This window comes from Caretta caretta, chromosome 8 (genome assembly GCF_965140235.1).
Source record: "Caretta caretta isolate rCarCar2 chromosome 8, rCarCar1.hap1, whole genome shotgun sequence".
NCBI classification, from domain to species: Eukaryota; Metazoa; Chordata; order Testudines; family Cheloniidae; genus Caretta; species Caretta caretta.
This window is the reverse complement of record NC_134213.1, coordinates 91,969,065-91,982,728: the sequence shown is the minus strand read 5'-3', so window position 1 is coordinate 91,982,728 and position 13,664 is coordinate 91,969,065. Positions and strand designations below refer to the sequence as shown.

The window sequence follows — 13,664 nt, the reverse complement described above, 5'->3', positions numbered from 1 at the left end:
CACTTTTTCCTAGTAACACTCTTTCTGATCTTATTCTTCACTGGATAATTACTGTGAACATATGTAATGTCACAAAAATACAGAATATGCCAAAGGAGGGGGGCAAATCCCCTAGGAGCCCGTTTTTAAAGAAAAACAAAACTAGTCTTTTTTTTTAAAAGTACTATCACTAACTAGACAATGAGCTGCAAGCAAAACCAAACTTGATTGCACTTTATATATGATGATATCCAGGACATATGTTAACAATGAGTTTCTAATCATGTGTCTATTTGCTGGTGTTATTCACTTCTAAACTAGACTCAAGCTGCTAAATATTATAAAGCCCATACATCACCCTTCACTTCTCCCTAAAACATGCTCAATTTTTACTCACATTTTAATATGAGATCTTATTTTGTCATGTAGTTTGAGGAAGTATCTTTCCCACAGTTCTCCATATTTTGAACTGTGGAATAAAAAAATGTCTGTTTCTCTCTCCCATCAAGATTGTTACTCTTTCTGGCTTTCCAGTTCTTTTGTTGTCTTGTTTATGATCCTTAATCGTGTATTTGGTGATGCTCTGCCTACAGTATTTCACTGTAGAAAGACAGTCTTACAGTAAAGTGTGCTTGCAGATCTAACAATCAAGCTGCTTCTCTTTCAGCAGTTCAGAGAATTCTGTTCAATGTTTCTGTTTTTAAAAGGATTTTGAGCATTGTTCATTTCTCAGTTGGATTATTTGTAGCATGGCTTTGAACATCAGTGTATAATGTTATTCCACTCCCAGATCTGAAGTTTGTGTATTGGTCTTCTAAGCTTTCTCTACACTGGGGATAATTTCTGGAAGATTTTTCTGGAGGGAATATAACTGTTTCTAAATTTGATAAGAATCTGAGGAAAACTTCCACGGTGCAGATGTGTTCCAACTGTTCTGGAATAAGAGTGTGTCTTGATTAAGATGATACCAGAACTAGGTATCTTGTGGGGTTTTTATATTGGTTAGCAGAGGAATGACCCTGTTCTAATACTACCAATATAGTAAAACCAATAGATTTCTAGAAAGGCAAACAACTGTCTCACCCTTCATCCCTGAGCTGCAGTGGGGAGAGGTGTAGCCCAAGTTACATCTTGTAAGGGGTTCCCCCAATGAACTTATCAAGATCCTCCACCAAAGAGGGAAATTACTTCCAATATGAACTCTCTTACACCAGGAGGAAGCAACAACAGAAAGGTTAGTCTTTTGTTTTGAGGTCCATCTTCAGTGATGAACTGTTCTCCTTGCCCTTATTCCATTGACCAGTCAGTCATTTTTCTGAACTCTCTCTAGAATGGTGTACACTCAAACACGTTTGAAAGCCAAAGGTTAAACAGGTGCAAAAGTCCCAGCACTTATTGTCTCTCTTTAGGGACTGAGGGTCTGAGGTTGGGGAGAGGGAGTGCTGACGCTTTCACTAAAGGCACCTTACACCTTAGCCTCTTCTAGTTTGCTGCATTTGTGATAACAGTTATAAAGCTATTTAACGTGAAGACGACATTGCCATCATTTGGTGGCTGGTCCTGTGCCCACTGAAGCCAATGAGGGCTTTGATATTGGTTTCAATAGGTGCAGGATCAGACCATCTCAGCATGTGAATTATTTGGGCTAAGAACAACCCTCAATCTCTACTGGACCTAGGCAGACTAAAGACTGAGGGCCAGAGACTCACAACTTCATCAGATACATGGAGTGGAAAATACAGAGGCAGGTATAAATACACAGCACATTAAAAGATGGGAGTTGCCTAAGGCAATATATAATGTTGTTATACCTGCCCCTGAATTTTCCACTCCATGCATCTGATGAAGTGAATTTTAGCCCACAAAAGCTTATGCCCAAATAAATGTGTTAGTCTGTAAGGTACCACAAGGACTCCTCATTGTTTTAGCATCCACAGTAGAGTTTATACTGATATAACTATATTTTTTTCTTTTTTTAAATCACATGCCTAACTGACCTACATATACTGTTACAACTTCAAGGGCAGACCAGGCCTCAGGCATTAACTAACCCACCTCAGTCAGTCGGCTCAACACTGAGGCCTTTTTAGATAGAGTGAGGGAGGAATAGTACATACATAATAGTCATAGTGCAGACCAAGAATTTTGCATTTTTTTGAACACTTCCAGTAAGAAAATGTTGCACTACAGTGGTGTCTGGCACCACTTCTGTTGCTCATAGTAAAATAACCTCATAGTGATGAACGTATACCACTGATGGGACTCCTATTCTGCATCCACTTGTGAGGTAGACCACATTGGTTAGGGGAAATAGTAGACAATGTATCAGTGCTATGATGACTAGGAAGCACAGAATTACCTGGATAGTATTTCAGAAAAAGTAATAACGAAAGTCTGTACACTTCCTCACTCAGAAAATTCTTCCCCAAAACTACTCTAAAATCCAACCCAGAATCCTGCACACACTCTGGCAGGTAATCCTACAAATTGTATTCTGCTTTAATATTACCCAAAGTGTGTGATAGCTACATGAACACACTCACTACAGGCCAAACTTTGATCTGTGTGACTAGCTCTATGAGTATGGCAAACAGGATGTCAATGTGTGAAAAATGTATCACGGATATTCTACTTCAAACAATGGCATGAAGATTAAAACGAGAGAAGGCTTCCGACAGCCACAGGGAAAAGCTCTAGGAACCTACAAGTGCAAGCAGTTTGCCAGAGTTCAGATTCTAGGACTCCACAACAGCAATGTTTTGAGGAGCCATTTGTGTATTGGTATAAGTACAAAAAATAAGTTACCTGGCTTCAGAATTCCTAAATACTGCTCTACCAGAATAACTAGACATAGGGCTTATCCAGTCATATCCATTAACAGTAGTTTTGCTCTAAGAAACTGTCAGTGTAGTGTGCTATATTAACCTGTCCATGTGCAGGTAAAATTTGCATATAAATCACATACTCCATGTCAGAAGGTCCATAACTCTTCTCTGCAAGTGTCAGAAAGGAAACATCTGTACCTGCACAGTGTCATTTGATTGCTTTAAAACACAACAAATGGCTACAGCACTGCAAGGTATACAAAGATGGCATTATAGCAATTTCCCCCCCTTCCTATACTGTGAGGTTAACATCTGTAACAGTGATTTGGAAACTTAAAAGCTACTCAACTAGAGCCAGACAGAGATGTCACAAAGGGAGGGTGGCAAACTATTGTGTAGACTCTTCACCAGAGCTGCAGAACTCACAAATTCTTACTCCTGACTTTCCTAGAATTCCTGCCTCTCATGCAGCTGTACCCATGACTGCAAGTTAGAACCAGGAAAAGTGCCCTGATGGCAAAAGCAGCTCCCGCCACACCATGTGATGGGAAGAGGTCTGGTGAAATTCTTGGGTCATCGATTTTTCACATCCGTCTCTGACTAGCACATTCTAATAAATCTGAAGCCCCTCTTCTCTCCTGCCTATGCCCTAAGAAGGAAGGAGCACAGAGCTGCATTCTTTCCTGTAACCCCTACAATGGGAGGGATAGCACTCTTCCCCTCCCCCACCTTCTCCCATGAATCACTTCAGTAACTGCTTCTGCAGCTTTCTGATTCTGAAAACTGAAAGTGACATTCAGTTCATGGCTGCCCAGAGCCATCTGAATAGCAGCAGTGAAACTGACCAGTCTAGGTAATTTCACTCTGCTGCTTGGGAAAGGAAGAAGCAGCCACAGAGACCCTTAACCAATCTGCTCTCAGGCTCTCAAAAACAGCACTGCATCAGTTCACACTTGGAAGCATGTGTGTGTTTGTGGCTGGAAATGTAACTTTTAAAAAGGCTGTAGAGAGTTGCTAGTGGAATTCTTTTAAATTCTGCTCTGTACAAAAAAACATTCCATATTAAAACGTTATATACACCTTAGTGTTTGCACAGGTCTCTAGACGCACAAACCTAGCTGGCTTATCACAGCATGTATAAGGAAGGGAGCTGTATCCCGCATTTTACAGAAGGGGAGAAGGGACTGAGGCAGAGGTTAAGTGACTCTCCCAAGGTGCCCGTGCTGAACTGGTGCGAAAACTCCATGGGATTCCAGACCCATGCACCTTCCACTAGACTAATCTGCGTGACATACATTTGGTCAGTAGAGGAAGAATTATATTCCAGTAGTAGTTCTAAATTCTTGATACAATGTCTGAGTAATATTTTATACTAGTACAGCCCTAGCATCCTACCCCTATATCTAGACAGCACACACGGAACAGCTCTAGTTTTTCAGAAGACTTCAGAGCCGCCTGGTACAAAAGCAGAGGTGAAATGCGAGGGTGCAGAATGCTGTCAGCCAGACTTGCCCAATGCGTGTTTAACCCAGAAGAGTTTCAGTGAATTGAGGTGACACCATGTACACATATATAAACACACAATAACAACTGCAGATGGAGCTTAGCCCAGGGATCTCCTTCCCCCACCCCCTTTTGTGGCGGAATGAGGAAACACAATCTCCACAGCAACCCCATTAATTGCCTTTGTTGTTTTGATTAAAGCAGACCCGTGGCTAATTTGAGCCTTCTCTTCCGAACGGATCTTCCCTCCTGCCGGGGCCGGGGGGATGTCAAAAGGCCAGGAGCAAAACATTACAGAAGTGTTTGGCTTCTTCACGCTGGACGTCTCGCGCTGCGCCCTGCACCCCACCCAGCCCGCCGCACTGACAGCGCCAGCCAGGGCGGCGCTGGGGAACCTGTCAGCCTGCACAATGGGACTGTGGCCGACCCTGGGTTTCTCCAGCATCCAACGCACGTAAACAAACCTCCCCAGACCCTCCCTGGGAGCACAATGCACCCGAGCCGCCCCGGCGGAGCGCGATGCGTCCCAGCCGCTCACGCCCCCCACCCGCGACCGGGACCACGCACAGACACAACGCAACCCGCGGCAACACAAAACCAACCGGCCCCAAGCGGGCCGGCGAGTAACCCGGCACCGGGGAGCCGAACCGCCAGGCGGGTGAGCGGGGGCATCTCCCGCCCCGACTAGGCCCCTTCTGCCGCTACCGGCCCAGCCCGGCGCTCAGTGCCCGCCCAGCGCTGCTCCAGCGGGAGGCGGCCGCGGTGCACACGCCTCCCGGGAGCGCGGCGCTCCGCGGGGGCCCTTTACCTGCTGATCTTCTGGGCGAAGGCGCGGCGCTCGGCCATGGCTGCGGCGGCTCGGGCTGGAAGCCGAACGCTTCTCCCCTCGCCGCTGCTGAGCCGGGAGCAGCGAAGGAGCCGGGAAAGGGCGCCGTAATGCTGCGGAGAGACACGCAGCCGGAATTTGCCGGCCCAGCACGCAACCACGATTCCACGCTGACAATCCCACCCCACCCCTTCCAGGCAAGGCAGGCGGGGGGGGAGGATGAGCCGCTCTTCGCCGATATGCGGTACGGCGGCGAGGGGGTGCGGGGGGAAGGCCAAGGGCTGTCTGAGGAGTTATTGTCCCCTTGTAGGGCGGGGGTTAGGGCAGAGCGGCCCCAGGCCCCCGAATCTCCTCTTGGGGAGTGACTGGGAGTCGCCCTCGCCAGCGCCGGGAACAGGGACCTCGGGGGAACACAGTGTCACGCCCCTGAACCCCACTGAAGTACATGGAAGGGGGGAGCCGGGCCGCTTTGCAGGCGGACGCGGCCCGGGCAGAGATTCTGCTGGAAAAGGCAGGGAGCGTCCCTCGTTGGCAGATGATCGTTTCCCGGCCTTTCCCAGTGAGGGCGCTTAAACAGATGGCGTCGGAACCCACATCCCCGACCCAAAGGGCGTGGCAATCCTGCCCCTGACTTGGGCCCCACAATCCATGGGCCGCGCTTTGTCCCACCGCGTCAGCCCGTCAGCTCTTCGGGCAGGGGCCCTACTTCTGTACATGGCACAGGGTTAAGCGTGCCGTTTTCCCTCACCCAATAACACTGATCTCTTACCGCTAGGCAGCTAACACGCCTCACAAGGCGATCTCAAAGCGCTCTGCAACCCTTCTTGACATGTTTAGCCTCACCCCAAAGTAGGATTATCCTCATTTTACAGATCGCTGCGAAGGGAGGCATAGAGAGGCCAAGTGTCTTACCCAAGGTCACACATACAGTCTAGAGCAGAGAATTGAACCCAGGTTGCCTAAGTCTTAGATTTCTGCCCAAACCACTGGGTCATTCTTCCTCTCTAGAAAGTTGGGTTGCTGGCCATTCTAACTTGGGAGTGCATTCTCACAGCTGGGTTCAGATTACAGAAATTTGAAGGAATCCTGAAATATCTTTTGGTGTAGACATGACATCACGGTGCTGTGACTCTCTTACATTTTATAACTTTTGATTTAGTCAAGTGACAAGCCAAACGGTCCATTTTTTTTTTCATTTTATTACATCCATTCTGCCCCCTGCCCATCTGTTTTGTCCATCTGCATCTTTAAGCGATGGGGCTGTCTTCATTTGTCACACAGCACCTAGCACAATGGGTCTTGATCCTTTCACTGGGTGCTGCTGTAATACAAATGACAAATAATAGCCGTGTAATGTTGCATACTGATGATCGAATACACTTTGTACTTGCCTAGCAGTTCTTCATCTAAGATCTCAGCATGCTTTAGAAAGGATAAGTATTGTTATTCCCATTTTACGGATTAAACATAGAATCATAGGACTGGAAGGGACCTTGAGAGGTCCTCTAGTCCAGTCCCCTGCACTTGTGGCAGGACTAATTATCTAGACCTTTCCTGACAGATGTTTAACCTGCTCTTAAAAATCTCCAATGATGGAGATTCTACAACATCCCTAGGCAATTTATTCCAGTGCTTAACCACCTTGACAGGAAGTTTTTCCTAATGTCCAACCTAAACCTCCACTGCTGCAATTTAAGATCATTGCTTCTTGTCCTATCTTCAGAGGTTAAGAAAAACAAATTTTCTTCCTCCTCCTTGTAACAACCTTTTATGTACTTGAAAACTGCTATCATGTCCCCTCTCAGTCTTCTCTTTTCCAGACTAAACAAACCCAATTTTTTCAATCTTCCCTCATAGGTCATGCTTTCTAGACCTTTAATCATTTTTGTTGCTCTTCTTTGGACTCTCTCCAATTTGTCCACATCCTTCCTGAAATGTGGTGCCCAGCACTGGACACAATACTCCAGTTGAGGCTTAATCAGAGCGGAAGAATTACTTCTCGGGTCTTGCTTACAAAACTCCTGGTAATACATCCCAGAATGATGTTTGCTTTTTTGGCAACAGTGTTACACTGTTGACTCATATTTAGCTTGTGGTCCTCTAGGACCCCCAGATCCCTTTCTGCAGTACTCCTTCCTAGGCAGTCATTTCCCATTTTGTATGTGTGCAACTGACTGTTCCTTCCTAAGAGGAGTACTTTGCATTTGTCCTTATTGAATTTCATCCTATTTACTTCAGACCATTTCTCCAGTTTGTCCATATCATTTTGAATTTTAATCCTATCCCCTAAAGCACTTGCAACCCCTTCCAGTTTGATATCGTCCGCAAACTTTAGAAGTGTGCTCTGTATGCCATTATCTAAATCATTGATGAAGATATTGAACAGAACCAGACCCAGAACTGATCCCTGCGGGACCCCATTCGTTATGCCATTCCAGCATGACTGTGAACCACTGATAACTACTCTTTGGGAATGGTTTTCCAACCAGTTTTGCACCCACCTTATAGTAGCTCCATCTAGGTTGCATCTCCCTAGTTTGTTTATGCGAAGGTCATGTGAGGCAGTATCAAAAGCTTTACTAAAGTCAAGATATATCACGTCTACCGCTTCCCCCTAAACACAGGGCTTGCTACCCTGTCAAAGAAAGCTATCAGGTTGGTTTAACACCATTTGTTTTTGACAAATCCATGCTGTTACTTATCACCTTATCTTCTAGATCTGGGGTGCGCAAACTATGTCCTGTGGGCCGGATCCAGCCTGCTAGTTGTTTTAATGCAGCCCTCAAGCTCCCGCTGGGGAGCAGGGTCTGGGGCTTATCCCGCTCCAGTGCTCCAGCTGGGAAGCGAGGTCTGGAGCCGCTCCACGAGGCTCCTGGAAGCAGCAGGTGTGCAACCTGTGGGTCCCTGCTCCTGCTCCTATGCATAGGAACAACCAGGAGGCTCCGCTCTGCATGCTGCCCCCGCCCCAAGCACCGCCCCCGCAACTCCCATTGGCCTGGAACTGCAGCCAATGGGAGTTGCAGGGGCAGTGCCTGCGGACAGTGCAGCGCACAGAGCTGCCTGGCCGCGGCTCCACGTAGGAGCCATCGGGGGGACATGGCCGCTGCTTATGGGAACTGTTTGAGATAAGCGCCACACTCCTGAGCCTCTCCCCACACCCCAACCCCCTGCCCCAGCCCCGATCCTCCTCCCGCCCTCTGTTCCCCTCAATCCCAGCCTGGAGCACCCTTCTGCACCCTAAACCTCTCATCCCCATTCCCACCCCAGAGTCCGCATCCCCAGCCAGAGCCTGCACCTCTTATCCCCCTTCTGCCCTCCGAACTCCTCGGTCCCAGCCTGGAGCACCCTCCTACACCCCAAACTCCTCATCCCCAGCCCCACTCCAGAGCCTGCATCCCCAGCCAGGGCCCTCACCCCCCCCCCGACGTACTTCCCCGCCCCAGCCCGGAGCCCCTTCCTGCACCCTGAACTCCTCATTTCTGGCCCCACCCCGGAGCCCGCACCCCCAATCAGAGCTCACACCCCATCCCCAATTTTGTGAGCATTCATGGCCTGCCATACAATTTCTATTCCCAGATGTGGCCCTCAGGCCAAAAAGTTTGCCCATCCTGTTCTAGATGTTTGCCATAATTAAGTCACACCTTGATTGCCATGACATCACGAGACCTTTTTTTTTGCTTTAAGAAGTAATAGCCACTCATAGCTATGAGAAACCGATCTCCATCTGATGTGTTGACTCAAAACTTCACTCCAGTGAATTATGTGGCTCTAATACACATTAATTTCACTTTATGTGGCTCCGGCTCCAGTTCATGTAGATTTGTATTCCCTGAATTTGATTTCAAACCACCCCTGAAGCTCTCGGATGAATCTACCAAGTGTCACCTGGTTTTGAACTTGAACCATGAAAACTTTGCATGATTTTTAGAATACAGTTTATAATGAAACGGTAAACAGATCCAGGTTCTTTCCCTTTAACAAACCCTCTGTTGAATGCTGCTGTTATTATTTGCATTGCGTAGGGGCCCCAGTCATAGACCAGGACCCATTGTGCTAAGTGCTGTACAAACACAGACCAAAAAGACGGGCCCTGCTCAAAAGGGCTTACTTAAGGGGTCTACGTATAAGACAAGCGCCAACAGATAGATATAGACAAATGTGGGAGTCCAAGCAAACAATGAGTCGTTATTGGTCAGCATGATAGGCAGTGGTCTTTGCATACTAGCAGCCTAACCATTGTCACTAACCTATGCATTTTAAGTTTGTGATTAAACCAGTTACATTTCACTTTGTATAGCATTTGCAAAAAACTGAAACCATCTCTAGTATTTGCAACAAGGCGAAAGCTAGGACAAATACTGAACAAATAGCTTTGACTGAAGAAAGGAGGGCTTTGTGGAGACAGCAGGAGTAGCTGAGAAGAGAATTGCTGGGCTGCAAAACAGATGCCCTGTCTCCACAAGGGAAATCTTCTAAAACATTTTCACGGTTGCTATTACTGTTCCTGCTCACCATGTTTAGTGTAGGCTAAATTGGGATAGAGTCTAAAAACCTGGTCAGCTGCCCATCTACTAAGGCTCCTAATGATGCTAATACCAGTGACAAGGTCATAGTGAATGGACTCTGACTCCATCAGGGCTAATGGGGCTAGATTCTATGCTGCATCTCAGTAGGCAAAGCCTGAAGCAGTAGGCAAAGCCGGTTTTCTGCCACCTTTGCACTGCCTAGATTCTGAGCTGTTGTAGGGTTGTAATGGACCCACTATAAACTAGAAGAGTCCAGGGGCAGCCTTACTTAGGCTGCCTATGGACTTCTCTGAAGCCCAGAATCCCTATAGTACTGAGTGCTGTGATCATATCCCCTCTCACCCCGATTTGTCTCCGCCCAGCTTTGCTGCTCCAGCAGCTCACCTTGGTCTGTGTCTGTGAGGAGGCTGGAGAGCATCTCACAAGGCTGCTATGCCAGGGGAATTCTCCTGTACATCTTTTATGCTGTTGCAGTAGCAGAATATAGCCCCTGGAGTAGTGGTCAGAATCCTGCCCAGTAGCTCTAAAATCTCCCCCTGTATATTTTCTCTTAAACTTTGAAAATCTCCCCTTGCCTAATAGTAATTTAGAAGAGAATCAGATACATGCACCGTACTTTCAACCCAAACTAGTACAATTTATGTTTGTTAAGGTAGCAACTGTAAAAGGGGGGTGGAGGTGAGGCATATTTTGGTGTTTTAGGAAAAAAAAAAAAGAAAGACCGAACTGTTACCTAGGATACTTTCTAGATGGCATTGTTTCAAAGCCACTCTTTCCCAACATACTCCATACATTAAATCTACAATGGGAAACTATTAATAGTAATCAAGGAAGTGTCCATTATACCTACTGTTAATTCATCAGGTTCCATCTGTTTGCATTGTATTAATATTTCTAACCCCCTGAGTATGCAAGCTAAAATCTATCACTTTTTAACACTTGGAAAGATACTATTTTCCAGTAGCATAGAATTATTCTGCTTCTCAGTTCATGTGCATGCACTGCATGCGCTGTATTTACATTGTGCATATGGCAGTGATAGCCAGGGCCCCAATTCTGCAAACACTTGCACACATACTCAGCTTTCTGCACGTGAGTCACCCCACTGGAGTCAATGGGTCTACTCACATATATAAAGTGAATCAAATGCTGGAAGGATTGGGGCCCGTGACAAACTGCAGAGTCATGTAATAAACTGGATGAAAATATGTAATACACACACACACACATAGTCAAAAGCAGAGACTTATTGTATGTCACTTGAAAATAGCTTCTTTACAGAGGGGGGGGAAATGGATTCATTTTAGGGCACACTGAAGATGTCGTGTAGAACTGCTCAGAATATCAATCCCTTAGATTGTAGCCTCATAAAGTGTACAGGATAAATCAATTAGCTCACTCACACATGAATGATTTCACATCCGAGAATACATGAGCTAAGCAGACTTGGCCTTCTGCGATCCTGACCATAAACCCCTCAGCAGCTTCAACAAAGTGCGCAACCTGTGGGTCCTGTGGTCCATCCCAGGCACCATCGAGACCAAGCACATTTACAAGCATATCAAGACCAAGTTCTACATCTGGCCCGCCGATGGCTACGAGGTAGGTGTGCAGGGGCAGGTGTACTGGCTGTGGGTGGAGGACCTCCTGATCTCACTCGTATTGCATAACCCTGACGATGTCGACAGTACTAACTACTTTGGGGCCCGCAGAGCTGCTGCTAATGGGGGGCCTCGGTCACCTCCCCCTCCCGCCAGTGCATCAGCAGCTTCCACCTGACCAAGCGCTCCTTTCGGCGGCCAATTGTGGGCCCCATGTGCGGGTGGATGCTGACCCATGACCAGTTAAGTGAGACACTCGGGTGGTTTTGCATTGCTCAGATAAACACCTTCGGGCCTTTCCCCAACAACCAGCAGTACGCGGGCAACTACAACAATGTGTACACCATGAAGTCCATCATAGGGGACACCACTCAGGACTGGGTGGGCTGGGCGCGGATGATCATCAAGACACACTGGAAGTTTTGCTTTAACGAGATTCCCCCCTTTGAGAAACGGCGAGGCTTAATGCACATGCTGGAGGGCAACACCATACTGCAGGCTCATCACCAAAAGATGATGTACGGACGCCCCTTTACCTTTGATACTGAGCGCGAGGGCTTTGAAATGCTGTAATCAATAACATGACATTGTACCCAATCAAGCATGTCTGTCATCATTAGGGCCTTAAAATAGTGCCATCTTAAAGAACCACCACAAAAATATTTCCTTCTTCTCTTCCTCCTCACCATATGGAATTTCCTTTTTGAAATTCCACTAGTCTGAGATGCAGGATGGACAATATTCAATCCTGTACCAGTGGCAAATATAAGGTCCTATTTCTTTCAACTCTTCAGACCAAATATTGTGAGACTTACACCACTGGAAAGAGAAAATTCTTATCACTACAGCAGGGGACACAGCACATGGCTCTAGTCCTGTAACTTACTGAGAGACTGGGCTTTAGAATTACAATGATAATGCATACAGAAAAGCTAATACTGATGATTCAGAGGTTTCTAAGATTCTGATTATAACTCTTCTTTCCTTCCAAATGCCGAACTATTGGACTCATAGTAACAAAAGAACCTGGCTTGGCACATAGGGACATGAAAAATAGTCCCAATTTTTTTAAACTTTCTAAATATAGGTTAAAGACTTTCTAAAATAATTTTTCTGTTAAATTTGTGGCATATAGTGAATACATAATAATGTGGTGTATAATTTTCAAAATCACGTTAAGTCCCATTGACTTTCACTGAGCCTTAGCCCTGGTCTACACTAGGACTTTAGGTCGAATTTAGCAGCGTTAAATCGATTTAAACCTGCACCCGTCCACACAATGAAGCCCTTTATTTCGACTTAAAGGGCTCTTAAAATCGATTTCCTTACTCCACCCCTGACAAGTGGATTAGCGCTTAAATCGACGTTGCCGGCTCGAATTTGGGGTACTGTGGACACAATTCGATGGTATTGGCCTCCGGGAGCTATCCCAGAGTGCTCCATTATGACCACTCTGGACAGCACTCTCAACTCAGATGCACTGGCCAGGTAGACAGGAAAAGAACCGCGAACTTTTGAATCTCATTTCCTGTTTGGCCAGCGTGGCAAGCTGCAGGTGACCATGCAGAGCTCATCAGCACAGGTGACCATGATGGAGTCCCAGAATCGCAAAAGAGCTCCAGCATGGACCGAACGGGAGGTACGGGATCTGATCGCTGTTTGGGGAGAGGAATCCGTGCTATCAGAACTCCGTTCCAGTTTTCGAAATGCCAAAACCTTTCTGAAAATCTCCCAGGGCATGAAGGACAGAGGCCATAACAGGGACCCGAAGCAGTGCCGCGTGAAACTGAAGGAGCTGAGGCAAGCCTACCAGAAAACCAGAGAGGCGAACAGCCGCTCTGGGTCAGAGCCCCAAACATGCCGCTTCTATGATGAGCTGCATGCCATTTTAGGGGGTTCAGCCACCACTACCCCAGCCGTGTTGTTTGACTCCTTCAATGGAGATGGAGGCAATACGGAAGTAGGTTTTGGGGACGAAGAAGATGATGAGGAGGAGGTTGTAGATAGCTCACAGCAAGCAAGCGGAGAAACCGGTTTTCCCGACAGCCAGGAACTGTTTCTCACCCTAGACCTGGAGCCAGTACCCCCCGAACCCACCCAAGGCTGCCTCCTGGACTCAGCAGGCGGAGAAGGGACCTCTGGTGAGTGTACCTTTTAAAATGCTATACATGGTTTAAAAGCAAGCATGTGAAAGGATTACTTTGCCCTGGCATTTGCGGTTCTGCCTTTGCAAAAGGTTTCTGGGGAGGGCAGCCTTATTTCGTCCTTCATGGTAGGACACTTTACCACTCCAGGCCAGTAACACGTACTCTGGAATCACTGTAGAACAAAGCATTGCAGTGTATGTTTGCTGGCATTCAACCAAAATCCGTTCACGCGGTGGGAGGAGGCAAAATGCGACCTT

At 46.9% G+C, this 13,664-nt stretch overlaps 1 protein-coding gene across 5 annotated transcripts in view; it reads right to left on the bottom strand.

The window, feature by feature from the left end:
* The window catches only part of DOCK7 (dedicator of cytokinesis 7), a 139,910-nt gene extending 134,676 nt beyond the window's left edge, over positions 1 to 5,234 (bottom strand). For all 5 annotated transcript variants that reach the window (XM_048860668.2, XM_048860669.2, XM_075131784.1 and 2 more), the window contains exon 1: positions 5,116 to 5,234. In XM_048860668.2, the coding sequence (XP_048716625.2) occupies positions 5,116 to 5,153 (38 nt within the window). In that variant the 5' untranslated portion in view covers positions 5,154 to 5,234. The remainder of the gene's footprint in view (positions 1 to 5,115) is intronic.
* Positions 5,235 to 13,664: the final 8,430 nt, after the last annotated feature.